Genomic DNA, 20272 nt, shown 5'->3' with positions numbered 1-20272 from the left:
CTATGGAAAGAAAGAAAGAAGAAAGAAAGAAGAAAGAAAGAAAGAAAGAAAGAAAGAAAGAAAGAAAGAAAGAAAGAAGAAGAAAGAAAGAAAGAAAGAAAGAAAGAAAGAAAGAAAGAAAGAAAGAAAGAAAGAAAGAAAGAAAGAAAGAAAGAAAGAAAGAAAGAAAGAAAGAAAGAAAGAAAGAAAGAAAGAAAGAAAGAAAGAAAGAAAGAAAGAAAGAAAGAAAGAAAGAAAGAAAGAAAGAAAAGAAAGAAAGAAAGAAGAAAGAAAGAAAGAAAGAAAGAAAGAAAGAAAGAAAGAAAGAAAGAAAGAAGAAAGAAAGAAAGAAAGAAAGAAAGAAAGAAAGAAAGAAAGAAAGAAAGAAGAAAGAAAGAAAGAAAGAGAAAGAAAGAAAAAGAAGAAAGAAAGAAAGAAAGAAAGAAAGAAAGAAAGAAAGAAAGAAAGAAAGAAAGAAAAACCCCATCCTTCTATAACATCCAACACTAAAGTCCCTGCCCCAAAGAATTCGCAATCTATGTATCCTGCCCTTTACCATGTGACCCAAGAATGTCTTGATGCCAGCTGGCAAAGGCACAAGGGGTGCACAGAGTCTCATAGGGACCCACTGGGTCAGATGAATGTATATTAAATTTACCAAAGGGTGGTAAACTTGAGGTCTCCACCAAGAACCAATAGCCCAATGGCTGCCACAATCACTGGTAAATGTGTGTACAGTTAATGTTTAAGGAAATATGTATCTTGCATTAAAAATTATGTTCTTAAGGGCTATGAGTTATGGCGGGTCAAGGTCAGGTCAGTCAGGAAGGAAGAGATGCTTATCTCTCTCTGGCTTGTCATGTATCTGTGGTGTGTTGTCCGTTTCACAACAGAGGCCTATTTGTGTTATTGGGCCTGACACTAATCAGGAGATTGCACATTTGACAAGAGAGGAAAGCTGTAGGAAAAAACCAAAACCAGCAGGGGGAGTATCCTGTTTATAAGTGAAGAACATTTTGGGGGTATAGCTGGGAATACTGAGGTACACCCTGGATCCTTCCCCAAGGAGACAAATGGTCAGTGAGTTCTGTCTAAGGAAAGGCAAGTCACAGCCAAACTTGCTGGAAAATGCTGCAAGGACTTTGGGAGAGCTAAACTTCATTAGACAGGAAAGTACCTTGCCAATGAAGTCTAGGCTCTAGAACATGTGCTTTGATTTTATTTTACATATTACCATTTGATTCCAATAGTTTTATTTACTACTTCTTGAATCTCTATACTTTGTTAAACAATGTTGCACTTGTTTTCACTATAAATATATCTGAGTGCTGTGTCTTAAACATAGCAGTGTTCTGAGGGGAAGCTGGTAAGTTGGGGTGTACTGCTTCTTTGGGAGCAGTGAATCTGTGAATACTGCGCGTGTCCAGGGGACCAGGGCTGGACACTCAAAGGGGCGCTCGGAGGTTGGAGTGTGTCTATTGCTAACTTGTAGAGAAACACTGCGGGAAGAGTCATACCCTGATGTTAGTGAATCCAGAACAATTTGCCTGTGGTGAGGAGGGAGAAGAGGATGTGGCAAAGCCACATATCGGTAATATGCATTCCTCCTGGAAGCTGGAGAGTTCAGAGAAATACATCAACCCATTTGTGGCTGGGGGAGTTCTATTCTTTTAATGCAGATTTTAATTTGGAGAGCCCAGTGCACAAACAAACCGACTCAGCTCAATCATCTCAGCCATACTGGAAATCAGAAAAATCCCCACTGCTCAGAAACGATGGAAGGAACAAACGCTCACTAGTGTTTGCTGCCGAGTCTGTTCCACTGACAGAAGATGAGCTAGCAGAGGGTTACTTCCTGGACTAAGGCATAATGGCATTTTTTCGCATTCTCCACTAAAGCCAGTTGATCTGGATTAGACCCTTGGAACAAACTTGTTCACTGGTGTCAGAGTAGCAGCCGTGTTAGTGTGTATTCACAAGAAGAAAAGGAGGACTTGTGGCACCTTAGAGACTAACAAATTTATTTGAGCATGAAGTGAGCTGTAGCTCACGAAAGCTTATGCTCAAACAAATTTGTTAGTCTCTAAAGTGCCACAAGTCCTCCTTTTCTTTTTTTCACTGGTGTAACTCCAAGAGCATCAGAGAGAGTTATACCAGGGATGGATTTGGCCCTTGGGTCCTCAAGGCCTAATTTGGTGAGGTGCTGAGCACCTTACAGCTCCCATCGGGCCAGATCCTGCTGAACCAATTAAGTCAATGATGTTTTGCTATGGACTGAAATGGGAGCTACAGATGCTCAGCATCTCAAGCGTTACATGTCTATTGAGTTCACAGGAGCTGGAGCAGGCTCCCTTCATTTGGTCACAGCATGCATGTGTTGTGAATTACATGCTCATTTCGCAGGGGCAAGATGACCTGTCTGGGGGTTAAATGAGTGAGTGTTTGCTACGAGTTACACTGACGCTGTGCCCAATAAATCTCTCTCCAAAACAAAAGAAGCAAACGGATCAGAACTAACAGTCTCTTAGGCTTGTTCTTCCACTCACAGACATAACGGACAGACCAGAAGAGCTCCGTGTAAGCTCAAAAGCTTGTCTCTTTCACCAACACAAGTTGGTCCAATAACAGATATTACCTCGCCCATCCTGTCTCTCCAGACATGCTACAGACAGACAGAATACTGTAGACAGACAGACAGGCATATAACAGACAGACAGGCAAACCAAGCCACATACACAGCTCCTAGGAGGGAAGGGGTTAAGCTAATGACCCTTGACCTATGTCCTGACTCTTTAAGGTAACTGCGGCACAGCCTGGTTTTGCCTGGTGCGTTATCCAGACGTGGCTGGCCCATGCTGCCCAGCCCCCTTGCGGGCTGCAAACGAGACAGCGCTGGAGATTGCTATCTTCTTGCTTCTGTCTCTTCTGCCGCAGTCCATGCTCATTACTGTTCACTTCATCTCCCATGGCCCTGCACCGAGCAGTGCCAGCGGCAAGCGGAGAGCTGGGCGCGCCTGATAAGGGGCTCTGTTAGTGTGGCCTGGCGTGGGTGCCATGTGCACAGCATCCCCCCCCTCCCCCCCGGACTTGCATGCAGCCCTTTCCCCCCTTCGCTGCCTCAGTGATGTCGGAAGTGACCTTTTTCACGAATGATCTCTCCAGCCCTGTGTGATGAAGTGCACATCAAAAACAGTGGCAGATTTACAGGTTAGCAGTGATTGAGTGGAGTGCACTGCAGCCAAATTAATGCTGCCTATAATGTAGTTTACCTCATTAAACAATGCACACCAAGATCCTGTCTGCTGTAAAACAATTGGTCTCTAAAGCCTAGTGTTCATCTTCCAGGGATGCTGGGAGATAATAAATGGGTAATATTCTGGCGATAATGGTAATGGAGTCACGGCTCAGAGCTAATATTATGGCAAAGCAGTAATTATTTCAACAGTAAACAAGGGGATGGTTGAGCTGCCAACAGGACTGGAGCCTGCTGAAATGCTTCCGTTAATTTAGCTGGATCCCAGGCCTGGGACTGGCTCTTCGGATGAAGATGACATTCTCATCTGCAGACTGAAAAAGACAGGCCTCCCCATGGCTCACAGCCATGCCATGGCCTCCCCAACCCATCTGGAGAATTTAGCGCTGGTGGGAGGTGCCCTACCATGGGAGAGGCGGAGCCACAGAGCAGCAGCCTCGTTCTCATCAGGAGAGGGGAGGGGCCACCACAAAGTGGGAGGGACACTTGAGCAAAGACTCTTGGGTGATGCCCATGCTCAGAGAAGGCGGGGCTCGTGCCAGCCTACGTGATGCCTGCTTGGGAGGGTGAAGCCATCAAAATGGGAAGGAGCCGCAAGGCCACGGGAATCCTCTGATTACGGGGGACAAAAAATGAGGGGGGAAAACAGGAAGGGAGGGTATTAAAAATACAGAGGGTATGGGGATCGAACTGGAAAGGGACACCGATGAGAAACCCAGACAGCACCTACCATGCCAAGAAGGTGCCAGCTTGACAGCCCTAGAGACTCCAGTCCTCTGCTTATCCCCAAGACATGCACAACACAGACAGTAGCAGGATTTGCCTCCCTGCTGCATTGCCCTGCCATCCCTGATCTGGAGGGAAGTCCCTCGAGCAGGGGGGCGTCCAATCTCTGTGGCCCATCAGTCCTTGCCCTCCCTGTCCCAAAGGGGTGATCAACAATACCGTATTCCCCTACAGTCCTTCTCACCTGAGGATTTCAAAGTGCCTTATGGATAATCATTAGCTGAGCCTCGCAAACCAGTCCGCACCAGAAAAGGCAGCATTATCAAGACCTCTGATTCAGATGGTGATACTGGCACAGAGTGATGAAGTAACTTGCCCCAGATCAACGACACAGGCTGGGAGAGAACCCAGCAGTCCTGACCCCCCGGTCTCCTACGCTAAGCATGGAACAAAACAGTGTTAATTAAGGGTCTATTTTGTGATGGACACCTGCCCTGTAAGAACTGGGTTGATAACCACAAACATATTCCACATGGGCCAACAAACACCGGTCAGAAAATAACAACTTTTGGCCTCTACCAACCACTGCTGGAGTTGAAGTTGTGACACATGTGGGAGAAAGGCTCCAGGTACAATGCTGAGAGCCCGAGGTATCCAGCCCCTGGACTGCTGCTCTGAAGGAGAAGGGGAATTGTCACAGCACATGGAAAGGCACAGTCCAAAGGTTCCATTTTTAAATGTTTGATAACGGGTTAATAAATGATATATGCCTGTTACAGATATGAGTGGCATTGCTCAGGGATGGTCAGGAGCACATTTGTAGCAGGTGCTGACAGATGATTACATGTCACAGTTGTGTGTGATCTCAGGCCTGGCTTAACAGAGGCAAAAACCAGTGAGTTCTCGAGTGGCGGGTCTGGCTTTCAAAAAACAAGTCACTGGTGCCTTCTCGCTCTTGAGGGTGAAATAAAAGTTTTATTTCATCTCCTTGAGCTGGGAAAGGACATCACCAAAACACTACAGACAACAACAACAAAAAACCCAGGTTTCCCAGCCTGCAAGAAGCTGCCAGAGATTGGTGTCTTCCAGTGTTTCAATCACCCCGTAAATTCAGTTGAGCTGTTTTTATCTGGGGCTTCTCTGGCGCTTTACGCTGCTTTCCTCAACAAGCCTCATCTGGCCTTTTGGGAGGAAACCAGACCCTCTAGCTCCTATCATTTCTGGCCAATTGTTAAGACAATCCAACTGAGAGCCAGGTGTCAGGACTCACTGGTACTCATTTGATTCTTGAAAGGAACTTGACCAGAAACGTGCTGCAGCATAGACAGACACAAAGCAGAGGGAAGAAAGGAGGAGGAAAACAAAACAGACCAAGACAAGATGATCTTACATACTCTATTCGCATCACATTCACTCACTTAATCATACCAGATGCGACATAGTGAGCTTTATAGACTACAAAAACCTTCCCTAATGTACATATCCTACAAAGTGCCTGTCACAGGAGTACAAGGGTGAGAGAGCATGACTGCATTTAACAAGAACAATGAAACAGCCTGGAATAGAACCCAGGAGTCCTGACTCCCAGTCTCTGGAGTCTAGAGTCCTTTGGACCAAAATCCTCTGGAGTCCTTTGGACCAAAGCATCCAAACTCTTCTGACTCCGGTGTTTATTTCGCTGGAATGTTTGGTCAAAACTTTATATTAAGGTTCCATTTCTAAATGGTTGATAAAGGGTTAATAAGTGATAACTAGCTGGTATAAGCATGATACAGATGGTTTCGGGACACTCAGAAGCACATCAGTAGAAGGTGTTACAAATGATTAGATGTCACGCTTATGCATAACCTATCAGACTCTGTAACAATCTGCAACAACTGATTCATCATTTATTAAAACATCTATTAGCCATTTACTAACCCTTTATAAGAACCACCTTCATATAAAGTATGACCAAACTGTCTCTTTTTTGAGTTAGACAGCAACTGGGGTTTCCTATTTCCCTGCATGAACACCTCAACTCATCAGTCTATTTCGCCATTGCTTTCAAAAAAACTCTTTCTATTACCCCGACTATCAATAACCCAATTCATCCATCAACCGTTGTCTCAGCTCCCGTGTCATCTGTTTCCTTGACTCTCTCAAGGAAGCACGCCCATTTCTACCCAAAGTACCACGAGGACTAGAGACACTGAACGTAGCTGGCTTAAGGGGCAACATCTGCTGTGAATGTCCTTGAGGCCTCAAAACTGGTCTTTCTGGAGAGCTGAGCTGGCCTGGCCTGGAGAACTGACCTTAAAGAGGTGGATTCTGCTTGGCAAATTGCTTAGACAATTGTTGCAGGGCTAGATATATTACTGTTTAAAAGGCAATCTCTTTCCCTAGCGATCCTCCCACTCAGCAATGGATGGGTCGCACAGTGATAAGCGCTATAGATGTAGCCAAACTGACTGATGAGAGGCACAGACAGATAACTTAGGACAGAAAGACAGATCCCCTGATCGACTCCAGTTTCCACAATGCAAGGGGATTTTTTTTAAAGCTTTTCCCACCCACCACACATCCTCCCATGGCCAAGCCCCTCACATCAGCCTCTCCGAGTCCTCTGCATTGCACCTGACTCTGCTCCATCTGCTCGGCAGGGGGTTCACAATTCTTTGAATTGTAATGGCTTTAATGGGCTGAATGCACCACAGGCTCACAAGGCGAGACAGGGCTAGAGTGACAACACCACAATGTGAAGTTTCTCATTCTCTTTGTGCGCGCGCGTTATCCGGAACAGGGACACCGCTGTGAGCCTCCTGGCTGCCTCGCTGGCACGCGCTGCCTCTCGCTACATCACTCATGGAGCGTGGGGGGTGTGTGGCGGGGGTGGAATGGCGCATCAGAATGGGCCTCTCTCTCTCCCGGCTGTTAGCCTGGTCTGGGGAGAGCGGGCAGAAAGGTTTTGTTTCCAAAAGAAAGGCGTGTTTATCAGGAGAGCATCATGGATAGAACCACAGCAGGTGAAAAGCACCCAGACCACCCCATAGCCCAGAGCCCTGCGACGCCCCTGACCTCCCCGTGGCCCAGCTCCCCACGACCCCCCTCCCTTGCAATGCTCTGCGGCCCAGCTCCCCACGAAGCCCTGACCACCCTGCAGCCCAGCGACGACACTCTGCCCGGCTCCCTGAAACACCCCGACCGCCCCACGGCCCAGCTCCATACTGCTCTCACAGACCAAGTAGCCTGAACAAATCCACTTCCAATCCACCAACTCATTCATCTCAAGATTCCCTGCCTTGCTTTTAAGCCCTGCCAAAAGTTAGAGAGAACTGGCTTGGTGTAGCGGACAGGGGGCTGGGCTGGGCTGGGCATCAAGAAGCCTGGAGTCTAGTCCCAGCTTTGCTGCTGTTGCAAGTATGGGCAGAGGATCTCATGAGACCTCTGCCTTTTTTGGGCCAAAATCTCATCTATCTTAGATCCTAATTTGGACGCCATTCCTGCCGTGTCTGAGCTCCTGCCAACCTCTAATGTATTTATATTAATATCAGCCTGATGAAGGAGTCTGTGTTAGTGCACCCATTTTACAGACAGGGAACTGAAGCACGGACAGACTAACTGACTTGCCCACAGCCACCCAGCAGAGCTGTGAATTGAATTCTGGTCTCTCCAAGTCCTAGGTGACTGTCCTGAGCACTGGACCACCCTTCCTCTCTTATACAAACCGCTGATGAAGTCTGGCCCAAAGGTCACCCTGATTCATGGCGATGCTAATGATAATCCACAGCTGAGTTTCAGCTGTGGACCCTGCCCAACTACTGTCTCTAATCCTCCCCATTGAGGCAAACCCCAAGGTTCACTGAATGAAACAGGAATTTTCCATCAGCAAAGCCATCGTGAACTGGCTTGTTATTAATAATCGCAGCCTCAGCCGTACATCAGGGTGCCTCGTTACCCTGGCAGTCACTATTCTGGCCCCTTGCATTGGAATCCATCATGCTAAACGGCAATCATTCTAAGTGGGACCGCCCTCAAGCCTTGGATCTGGAATGGATCCCTGAGCCCAGATCCCTGCATTAGAGCCCTATGCACAAGGAACCTGAGCATGTGCCTCGGATCCCCACAAACGCCACCTGTTTACAGATGAGTCTGATTTCTGTCGTATCCACGGATAGGTGCCCCCAGGTTCACCAGCAGTGTTGCCTCTCACTCTATTAGAGCGACCGCTCTATTCACTTTCAGGGTTCTCTTGTCCCCCACAGCTCGTGAAGCTGCACTCTTGCCTAGCCAAGAGAGTCTGGCATGGGTCTGCTGACACGCACATGACAATACTGCTGTCACCATGACACCACTAGATTTACACCAAAAAAGTAAAAGGCCAGTAACCACGGAAACACTTGAGTGACCGCAACCTGACGGTATAGGATACTGTATCCCAGTTTGGGGTAAGAGGGAAGGTCCTCTCATGGATCAGTAAAAGACAGGAAACAGGCTAAGAATAAATGGTTGGTTTTCACAATGGAAAGTGGCAAATAGCAGGGTCCCCCAAGGATCTGGACTGGGATCAGTGCTGTTCAATGTATTCATAAATGATCTGGAAAAAGAGGTAGGTAAACTGTGAGGTGACAAAGTTTGCAAATTATACTAAATTACTCAAGATATTTAAGTCCAAAGCTGACTGTAAAGAGTAACAAGGGATCTCACCAAACTGGGTGACTGGGCAACAAGACGGCCAATGAAATTCAATGTAGATAAATGCAAAGTAATGCACACTGGAAAACATAATCACAACTATACATACAAAATGACGGAGTCTAAATGAGCTGTTACCACTCAAGAAAGAGATCTTGGAGTCATTGTGGAGAGTTCTCTCAAAACATCCACTCAGTGTGCAGCGGCAGTCAAAAAAGCTAACAATGTTAGGAATCATTAGAAAAGGGATAGATAATAAGACAGAAAATATTATAATGACACTATTAAATCCATGGTACGCCCACACCTTGAATACTGTGTGAAGTTCTGGTTGCCCTGTCTCAAAAAAGATATATTAGAATTGGAAAAAGTAGAGAAAAGGGCAAGAAAAATGATTAGGAGGATGGAACAGCTTCCATATGAGGGGAAATTAAAAACACTGGGACTATTCATCTTAGAAAAGAGACGACTAAGGAGGCGGCGGGGAGAGGAGGAATTTGCTAACAGTGAATACAATCTTGAATGGAGTGGAGAGAGTACACAGGGAAATGTTATTTATCCCTTCACATAACACAAGAATTAGGGGGTACCTGGTGAAATACACAGGCAGCAGGTTTAAAACAAAGAAAAGGAAGTCCTTCTTCATAGAACACAAAGGCAACCTATGGAATTCATGAGGGGACGTTGTGAAGACCAGAAATATAACTAGGTTCCAGAAAGAATTAGAGACGTGCATGGAGGACAGATCCATCAATGGCTATTAGCCAAGTCCCAGGCTGACTGAAGCCTAGGACTCTCACTCAATATGGGGAAGGCTAAAGTGCTCTATCAACCTGCTTCAGGCCTTGCACATGACCCACCGCAAATCACCATCGAGGGTCAGACTTGGAGACAGTTGGAGCACTTTCGCTACCTCGGTAGCCAACTTTCTCAAAATGCAAAAATCGACAGTGAGATCCAGCACAGGATCCAGTGCGCAAGTGCTTCCTTTGGGAAATTGCTCCAACGCGTTTTCATGGACCATGACCTATGGCAGGACACCAAGATCCAGGTCTACAAGACAATTGTTGCTACACTCCTCTATGGATGTAAAGCCTGGATGACCTATCTCAAGAGCTTGGAGAGGTACCACCAATGATGCCTCTGGAAGATCCTTTGTGTCAAGTGGCAAGATCGCCACACTAATGTCAGCATCCTCGCTGAAGCCAATGTCACCAGCATTGAACCAATGATCCTAATGCACCAACTTCACTGGGCTGGACACTGTGTGCAGACGCCAGACTCTTGCCTCCCAAAACAAGCCCTCTACTCTCAGCTCGCCCATGGTCAGAGATCCTGTGGTGGTCAGAGGAAACGCTGCAGAGACTCACTGAACGCGTATCTTAAGAAAACTGATGTGAACATCACAAGCTGGGAGGAGCAAGCCCAATGGTGCCATATCCTCCTTCAGGCAGTGGCCCGCTTCGAGGAAAAGCGCCTTGACCTCAAAGCTGAAAAGAGAGGGAGAAGGAAGGAAAAAGAAAGAACTTTCTCCCAGCAGGCAGTTGGCCTGCCACAAAATGTCCGTACCTACTGCAGGTGGATTTGCAGTTCCAGGATCGGACTCCCGAGTCATCTCAGGACGCATATGTAAATCTGCGGTAGACATCGTCCTCGAATCGAGGTATTGCCAGTCCAATCCATTGGCCAAGATGGTCAGAGACACAACCCCATCCTCTCCAGGTCCCTAAACCTCCGACTGCCAGATGGTGGAACGGGACAATGGGATGGATCACTTGAAATTGCCCTGTTCTGTTCATTCCCTTTGAAGCATCTGGCACGGGCCGGTATTGGAGACAGGATACTGGGCTAGATGGACCATGGGTCTGACGCGGTATGGCTGTTCATATGTTCTTCAGAAAGATAGAAGCAGCAGTGATAGCTGGAACCCCAAAATCTGGCTTCGGGGCAAAACCTTCTCCCATTCCCTGAGCGTTTGGACTCCATCCCTTTTGGGGAGCAGGGGCCCAGCTGTGCGACTTGGGTTGGCATCTGAACTGCATCAGAGCTGGATTTTCAGTTCAGGGTGAAGCCAAATGTATTCTGTGCTGTGAAATGCGAACCTCGCCCATCTCTAGTAATTAGCAGAGTGCAAGATCTGTCTCCAAAATCAGCCAATTTAGAGCATCTCTAAAGCACCCCGGGGGCAAGTCTCCAGCACAAGTGACACAAGAAGGTTCTTTTGCAGTGGGGGTGGTTTCTCGGGAAGGATGCTGCTGCCGCCCACACAGTGTGTTATTTCTTGACCTTCATTGTCTTTCTCTCTCTCCTGCTTCCTCATTTCACACAGCTGAAAAATCTTCTCCTGACTGCCATCCTAATGATCTCAGTGCCTCGTAGGGCTCTGACACCAGTGCTGATGGCCAGGGCGCTGGTGTCAGCCTACCAGATGCCAGAGCGTAGCCTTCTGACACCTTTTTGCTGAACGGATATTTGAAGGCAGGGTGCCTGGTGGGTCTGGCAGAACTTGAACTGCCCATTAGAGCCTCCTGGTCCCATTTGATGGCTGGAGGGGACTTCTCAGCAGAGATGCACCAAAAGTCAGGGTAGGAGTCACAACGCTGTTGGATCTCTGCACAAAGCAATTGTACAGACCCTCTGCCCCGCTCCACTAGACTACAGACGACTCAAGCACCTGCTCTTCCTTGACCCAGCGGGATGGCTGTATTTGCTATTTAAGTTTTACCAGAGGTGCCGGGCTGGAATAATATGCTGTGGTGCAGAATAAAAAGATGAGGGGGGTTGCTGCAGAGTGAGGGGCATCGGCAGAGATGCAAGGGAGGGGGGTCTCAGAACTGGGAGAACAGAGCAGGCTGCACATTAGAAAGGATGCAGGGCAAAAAAAAGGAAAGACTGGCAAAAAGCAAAAAAACAGAAGCATATATTTTTAATGAGAGTCCCAGGGGAGGAGGAGACAGAGAGAAAGCGCGTGGGTTATGGAATGAGATCTTGGCTAAACTGGAATAGGCTTTATACAGCTCTTTTCAAAAGCCGTTTGCCGCAATGATCCTATTGTTTTTTCCGTACACAGCAAGAGGAATTTGGAAAGATTGCTGCCCGTGAATGGAGACATGTGCAAAGGAACGGCAGGCGGCTCCTGCAGGGGAACTCCTCAAAGGCCTTAAGCATTCAGCCACAGACACAGAAGAGATCACTCAAAGCCCCTGTGACTCAGTGACAGAGACGGCACCAGCAGGAAATTCACCTGCTCCAGCTCTTAGCAGAAGAGTTAAATGGTGGAAATAACACTTCTCACTCCCCTCCCCCCCCCCCGCCCCCCGCAACAAGTAGCAACCTGGTCAGCACCAGAAAAGCATCCCCCCCCCTCCGGCCCCCCTCGAAACAAGTGGTGTGAATGCAGCTCCCGTAATGTGGTTAAGATTGTAGTGATGAGCACCATGCATTCAGAGGGGTTTATGAGTGCAAGCTGCTACATATATATCACTCTGTACCAGAGCAATGCAGGCTTCTAGAAATCAGGTACCAAGGACTCCTCTGTTGTCACAGGAGCTGGGGGTGGATGGAAAGGAGCTCGGGGGGAAGATGAGTCACTGGACTTAAAGCAGCTAGAAAACAGCAGCAGAAAATTCACATTACATAGGGTAGCTCCTGCAGGGAAAGGCAGCGGAACCAGCTTCCACACCAGCCATCCCTGCCTCAGCCCTGGCATAAGGGTGGTCACTGAAAGATCTCACACTGATGACGCAGGTTACATATGCTTATTAGCCACTCAAATGTATGCAGGTGCTGGAAACCATGGGACCTATAACCAACTCCCTGTGGCCCTTTTTCACCATTTCGCCCACTGCAGAGAATCCAGCTGAGGGAAACTGAGGCATGGGGTTGGGCAGTGATTCGTCCAAGGTCATCGGGGAACAATTGGCAAAGCCAGATCCATGGCTTACGGTCCCCTCCCTGCTCCTCTGAACCACAGTGCCTCTTAGAAGGATCCGCCGTCAGGCTCTTTACAGAACCACGTCCAAATGCAGTTGCTTGGGATTAACAAAGCTGGGGCGTTTTCACAGCATGTAGCTCACCTTGAGGTCTCAGGATGCCCAAACACAGCTAGATGACAGCCAAATAATCAACTCACAGATAGGCGCCCCTTCCCCCACCCAGTTATTGTAAAGGTGCTGAGATGGGACAGTGGGTGTGGGTGGAGACACTGAGAGACAGAGGACAGATCAGGTGCAGTCACAGCTCCTGAGCTAGCACGCGAGAGAGAGATGGCATGTCTGGCAATAAATGGGTAGGTAGGCAGGCATCGGAGCTGCCCTGTGCCAACTCTGAGCTTGGCACTCCCAGCTATCGAGAGCCCAGCCCCACGCGGTCTGTGCGGTGATTAGTTCTACTGGGTTTCAAACGCAGAATCTCTAATCTGGGCCAGAAATCTGGTAACAGCTACTGTTGTAAATTATCCAACTCCACGGGTAATTTCTGATTAGCTCGCTCCTCTCCCCTTGGTGCATCCTCAGTTTCCATAGCAGCTAAGACCTACGTAAAATGGAAACATCTGGTTCAAGCCCAGGTAAAGCTCCCCTGGGGAAAGGAATCTGCTGGATGCCAGCATAGAGAGAGAGCAGCCCCTCTGAAAGACAGCAGTGCCTGAACCTCAGGGATGGGGAGGGGCATATGGGGAATAGAGCGAAAGGGGGTTATGGGGGAGGGAGAAGAAAAGGAAGAAAAGAGACTTGAGGGAAAGAAAGAAAGAAAGAAAGAAAGAAAGAAAGAAAGGAGATGAATAGCTGTGGGAGTGGGAGCAAACGGAATAGTGCAGAGATGCCCTACCATAAACGCTTGCTGATCGTGATAGATGCACTGGCAGTAACCTTGATCCAGTCCCATTAGATGCTCGGCAATGGGAGGAAGCACACAGAGATCTGTGGCACGGACTTTATCCATCACCCACATGAAGGGCCTGCTCGGCAGCTTGGCCCACGTGGGGTGCATCCATCTCAAGCAGAGAGGCCAACGCACCCAGGGAAGGCTGGGTTTTGTAACAGACCCGTTCGAAAAGGTGCTCATTGTCAGCGACAGGAAAGGAACAGAGTGAAGTGTCGGGGTCCCTGCTCCACCCCTCTCTGTCCACGGGGATTAATGAGTTGGCCCAGCAGCCGCAGAAAGCACTGGGGTCGGCTGAGAGCGCTGGGGTCCGCACTCAGACACTGCAGTGATTAACATAGACTTAGACTGGGGAACAAGTGGGGCAAATGGATACGTTTCTCAGGGGAGTTAAGTTTGTCTAATAGATGCATTCAGCCCTGAGGTTCTTTCACTTCATGCGGGGTGACGGCAGAGAGCTGCCGATATCGCAGACAATCAAACCCTGCCCTGATCTAACCTGACAGCTGGCTGGCGGGCACTGCAACCAGAGCCCCAGTACTCAAAGCCTTCCAGTCATCATCCTAGTCGAACCGATCTAACCCCTTGGTTCAACAGCATCTGAGAAATGCTGGAGATCGCACAACTCAAAGTGAAATTAAATAAAATCACTGGGAAAGTATTTTGAAATGTGATCTGACATCACTGAATTTGTGCCTATAGGAATTAACTCTCCAGTAATCAAATCCACGCTGTTAGAGACCTCTGTTGTTTATTAATTAACGAGAGATGGCAATTCATGCAATTTGTTTAGTGGATTTCCTTTTTTTTTTTTGCACTACTATTTCCAGCTCTCATTGGCTACTGATATAGAAATCCCAATGGTAACTTTTAATATTGCATTTTTTAAAATAGCGTTTTTTGTAGGTCCTACACAAAAACAAAACATTGCCTTTGATCAGACTTGCACTCACTAAGATCTCCAGTTATCACATTAGTCTGATGAAAGCATTCAGCCCACGATCATGATAAAACTCACACTTAGTGCAGGTTCTTCACAAACACAACTGAGAATTTGTGCCATGTTAACCCTGAATCCTCTGTTCAGTGGCACAGTCTAAACCGCTTGTGCTCTCAGGATCAATTCCTGGGGCAGGGAAGGATGGAGTCTTCCTTCCAGGCCACCAGGCAGAACTGCAGATACTCTGTGGCCACAATTCCAGCCTCCATCCGGAGTCCCCTCCTTGCAGCGTGCAACACATCCGTCTTTGCGTGTGGGAACTGCTGGTGCCCCTAAGCCCCTACAGGGATAGCACTAGGAATGCATGAGGCCGCATGTGGCCATCTTACCTTTGGGGGAGATGTGCCTCCAGGTGATTGTAGGATCTGGTCTGCCTGTGGCTATGCAGGTGAGGCTGATGTTGCCGCCTTCGTTGACGGAGATATCGGAAGAGATCTCAACAATTTTGGGAGACACTGGAATGACATACAGGGAGAAGTGAGGAGGCAGCAGGTTCCAGTTTGACAGTTTACTCTAATTCTCCAGGTTGTGTGTGTTGGGGAGGGCCAGGGGGAGTTTTTGTGAGTAGTTGTGGATGAGCAGCTGTAGGTGTAGGTGGATTCTCCCCATCTCACAATTACCAGCTAAGCAACAGCCCATCAGCCCCATCTAACATGGCAGTGAAGGACCTGGAGGTGACATACCCCCATCCCCCACTTCCTTCCCGGATATGCTTAACCCCAGATCCCTCCTTAACCTTCTCCCCACCCCGTTTCCATTGGAATCATGTCCTCAAGAGGATTCACTGGAGGAAAACACCCTCTCTGCCAGGCGTTCCCAAACTGGGGCCAGTGGAGTTCCCACTGGTGGGGTGCCCAGAGCTCTCGCATGGCGCGGTGCTGATTCAAGCCCCTTGTTTGCAGCTACCTCTAAGTCATGAAGAAAATCCTGGAGGCCTTTGAAAGAAGCTGGAAGCCAGGAGAAAGAGCCAGCCTAGCTGCCTCCAGGAGCTGCCACTACACAGGAGAGGAACACAGTGGTGCCCTCAGGGATGAGAGCCACTTGCGCTGCTATTCACCAATGTCCAGGGAGGGCATGGGGGAGAAGAGAACCAGATGGCTGGGCAGCATGTCCAGGGTAGGATGTGTAACCCCGGGGGGTTTAGGGAGCACAGCCGCTTTAAAACCTCGTCCTGAGGCAGTGCAAGGCTCGGCTGTTCTGAGGGGAGGGGAGTCAAGAGAGGGAGCGTGAGAGGGACGTGGGGGTGTCTGTAGCTCCAGGCTCCTACAGCGAGTAGGCCCTCGCACAGCGAAGCAGGCGAGAATCAGCTCAAAGCCTGGGAGGAACAGAGTGGCTCACCGGGGACGTCCCAAGATGGGACCCTGAAGGAACACTGTGCCAGGAAGGAATCACACGGGAAGCATAAACTGGAGCCACCGTTGACCAGAACTGTATAGGGCTGTGAGTACCGGGGTTTGTGACTTTGCACGGGGAATAAGGAGGGAGGCTGTAGCTAGCTAAGAGACGGGTTGTTACTCTGTGTGGGTTTGTGGAGAGCAGCAGGACACCGGACGGGTTGGTTGTTGATAGCGGATGGGCGCTGAAGATAACCAGGAGCACCCAAGCAGAGGCAGTGCTAGTCCATTGGGGGCCCTAAGCAGGAATACTTTTGGCCTCCCCCCCCCACCACAACACATAATGAAAAGTGAATAGGGGGCCCCCTTGAGCTGCGTGGGGCCCTAAGCAATTGCTTAGTCTGCTTACACCCAGCATTGGCTCTGCACCCACGGCTCACTGCTGCACTGGAACTCTGCCCGGGATTCCTGACGTCTGAGTCTAGACACATTGCTCTTGGCATCTATCCTTTTATACTGTGGTAGCCCTGGGTCCATGGGTCCTCATGTTGGATGTAACCCTGTTTTGCCACTCCCCCTATCTTCTCCCCCTGTTGTTTTTCTCCATCCATCCCTCTGTGAATAAGTATTTCCCTTTCTTATGTCTGTTGTACTATTCCGATGAGCATGTTTACTCCGGAGGGTTTGGAACAGGTGTCTCTGAGGTAGGTGGAAGGGAGTTTCCCTGCTGTGTTCCTGCATGTGGCTTCCCTTGGCTAAAGCTGTCTGGCAGAGCAGAAAGAAAAGGAGGACTTGTGGCACCTTAGAGACTAACCAATTTATTTGAGCATAAGCTTTCGTGAGCTACAGCTCACTTCATCGGATGCTCACGAAAGCTTATGCTCTGAAACCTGGCAGAGCAGACTCCAAATTGGCCATGAGGGGCTATAGACACATACAGGGGAACAGGGAGTCCTGGCTATAAGGACACATGAGCAGGAGGAGAGTGGAAGGAGCAGAACGGATATGAAATGAAGAGCAAAAGGAAACAGCATGACAAGACATATTCCAAAGGGGCTTAGTGCTCTGTGCACTAAAGACAGTTGAAAGAAAACAGCTAAAGCCTCCCTCAATGTCACATTGCCATGTGAGCAGGGGATGGGATGTAATCTGTGTGATCTCCAATGGGAGAGGAGGTCTCTGCGAGACAAACTCTCTCTTAACTGTCATGAAAATAGCCCTGTAGAACTGAAAAGAAAATAATTGCCTTTCTGTTATAGGGTTTCATTGGACCATCCTATCACATTTAATAGAAAACTCTGTCCCTGCTATGGAATTTTATAGGTTAAAAAAAAAAAAAACTATAGAAAGGATTCTATACATTCCATAGGTGTTCTGAATACTTTGCATAGAACCCTCAAGGTTTCTTCATCATTACGGTATTTTCTACAGGACTTTTCCATAAGAGGAAATGTAGGGCCAGATTCTCAGCGGGTTGTAGATCAGCATAGCTCTATCAACTTCAATGGAGCTATGTTATTGATGCCAGCTGAAAATTCATGAATAATGTAAAGAACCACTGCTACTCCCATTCTTCTCAGCCACGCAAGGCAGCCATGGGCTACAGCATCCCCTCTGCTGTACACCACCTCCATCTCTCTGGATTCCCACGCATGGCCAATGAGCTGGTACGCACATTGACCTTTTCAGAGGACTGGCTGAGACAGAGCAACCGCAGTGGCCTTCCTTGCACATATAGCCTCTGCCACACAGGTAAGTAATTTATTGATCCGTAAAGCGCTCCGAGACAGCCTGGAAGGGATTATGTCATGCTAGCCCTGGGCAATAAAATAAAATAAAATAAAATAAAAAGAGGGGCTTTTTTGTGAATGCCAGCGTGATTAAGGGTTTGTGGTTTGAAGTATAGTTAAAGTACATTTTAAGTGGAAACAAGGTGGGTAATGAATTACCCTGTGATGTGAAGGACTGCTGGGAGTTCATTTTCCCTACTTTGAACACAACGGCTAATCTGGTAATCATACACCGGAGGACAAGAGCAGAACAAATGCAGGCAGAATGGAAGAGCTCCTGGGGCAGTGCATGAAGATGATAGTGGATGAAATGTACATAGATTTCGGTGAGTCATCTCAGCTCTTGCTAAGAGCCAGTCTAATTGGATTGCGGGTATGTCTACACTTTGAGCTTGTGGTGTCATTTCCAGCTTGGGTAGATATACTCACACTCGCTCTGACCGAGTCAGTACACTAATGTTGGAAGGGGAGCCACAGCGGCGCAAGTAGCCCTAAGTATGATCCCATCCAAAAGCCGAGGCATGTACTTGAGTCACTAGCCAGGCAATCGCATCTAGTATAGGTATGACTGTCCGAGCTGGAAATTCCACCTGCAGCTCCAGCGCAGACGTACCTTGTGTGTTCCCCTTGGAACCAACGCCCCAGCATGGTGCTAAAGCACACTCTGCTGCTAGCAGTTCTGCCTACTGGAGGAGATGGAATTTTGTTTATTATTAGCTGTATGACAGTTACACCGACAGGCATGGCCTCGGGCCAGTGGGCCCTCAGGGAGAATCAGGACCTAACTGGCCCATGCTGACCCTGCAAGCTACACCTGGGAGCAGGTAGGTGCTCCAGGTGCTGGCTCATTAGCCAATCAGCATGAGAACGTCTGAGTTCTACAAGAAGAGTGCCGGAACAGTATATGTCGGGGGCGGCTCAGATAGGACGGGCAACGCCAGGTGAGAGGAAGGAAGAGAGTGCTCTCCTTGGGGCAGGCATGGGACTACAGGCTAGGGGGAACCCACAGGAAGCACACGGGCTCCTGTAGGGGAGGAGCCCTGAGTTGGGGCTTGGAGGTGACCGGGAGAGCCCTGAAGAAAGATTGTCAGAGCCCTGGGAAAGGGACACCCTAGGGAACCTCCAGTTGTTAGTTCGGCAAAGAGAGCTGGTGGATTGGACAGGCCCACAGTTTGGGGCTGGCTCAGGCTGGAGAGCTGAGCCATAGGAGGGGCCAAGAACTTTTTGTGTACATCAGAGGGGACTCTGAGTACCTCAGAAGGAAGGAGCTGTTCCATGACTTGGCCAGAGGGCTGAGGTATGGAAGACCCAGAGGGAGGCAGGAGGTGCTGGAGCCAAGGACACTGGCAACATTACGTGCTGATGCCAGGAGGCGCTCTAAGGGTGAGTGTGCCCCATAACAATGCCCTGACCGCTGTGACCAAGACTGGAGCCATACGGTGCTAGGAGTTGTACGTAAATACAATAAGAGACAGTCGCTGCCCCAAAGAGCTTACAGTCTCAATAGACAAGACAGAAAAAGGAAGTATTTATTATCCCCACATTACAGATGGGGACTTGAAGCAGAGAGAGCAAGGGACTTGCTCAAGGTCCTACAAGAAGAGGAAGCAATTGAGCCCAAATATAAGTGCAGTGCCTTATTCTAAATCCATACTTCCTTTCTAATGCAGCTCTGGGCCATTCATGAGTTTAAAACTACTGAATCCATTTTCATCAAACTTGGCTTGTTTTGTAGAGCTCACTGAGGCTTAAAAGTACATGAGGTCTGAAGACGCTACTTACTGTAATATCACTTAGCAACACGTACGCTTGCATTAGACATTCCAGGTTGTATTACATCAACTGACAAATGTAAAGAGTAGCCACATTTTAAAACACAATTTTAAGAAGGCAGGGTTAAGGTTAATCTTTCAACTCTGCTGTTCCTGACTTGGGAGCGCTTGCATTCTCCATCTTACCACCAAATTAGCTGTTAGATTTGTTTGGAGGCCTGGGACAGTTTTGGCCTGGCGTATAATAGTATATAATCAGTTGATTATGCACTTTCTGATCTTTGCACATAAATCCACTTAGCTACACGAGCCGCGATCATTAGCCTCTTATGCATTAACTGGCAACGAGCCCACACTCCCTCGCCCACATCTCAGGAAGGGGTTGGGAGGAATCTTTAGGTGCCCAAAGAATGAAAAGATTTGCCCGAATCAATGTCAGCTGGAGCAAGGCAGATGTGACATTGGAGTACCTGGGGAAGGAAACGAGAGTGACAGGGGTAGAGGAGCCTTTAGTTACCCTTTCAAATTAAATATGCAATGTTCAGATTTAACACAACGGTTATTGTATGGAAATTAAATGTTTGAATAATTAATTGAATGAATTATTTAAAATGCCTTTCTTGAGACTTAACAGATAGAGTGTAAGGTTTTACTACACAAGGGAGAAAAGCCTTAATAAATAAGTGACCGTAAATATAAATCTGATATTATTTAACATTCAGTAGTAATCCCATTACGTCTATATTAAAATGTTTTATTATTGGGCCAGTGTTTCTACAGCTAAGGGTGGGGAATCTCGAGCCAAATGGAAGCTGCAGATGCAACTGCACCCAGATGAGGATGAATAAATAAATAAAGGCATC

General features: G+C 48.2%; 1 protein-coding gene across 12 annotated transcripts in view; it reads right to left on the bottom strand.

Moving 5' to 3' along the window:
- NTM (neurotrimin) overlaps window positions 1–20272 on the bottom strand; it is a 682503-nt gene that overhangs the window by 76548 nt on the left and 585683 nt on the right. For all 12 annotated transcript variants that reach the window (XM_043533929.1, XM_037882399.2, XM_043533930.1 and 9 more), the window contains one exon: window positions 14843–14968. In XM_043533929.1, the coding sequence (XP_043389864.1) occupies window positions 14843–14968 (126 nt within the window). The remainder of the gene's footprint in view (window positions 1–14842; window positions 14969–20272) is intronic.

This window comes from Chelonia mydas, chromosome 22 (genome assembly GCF_015237465.2).
Source record: "Chelonia mydas isolate rCheMyd1 chromosome 22, rCheMyd1.pri.v2, whole genome shotgun sequence".
Taxonomy (NCBI): domain Eukaryota; kingdom Metazoa; phylum Chordata; order Testudines; family Cheloniidae; genus Chelonia; species Chelonia mydas.
This window is presented reverse-complemented; position numbering and strand designations above follow the sequence as displayed.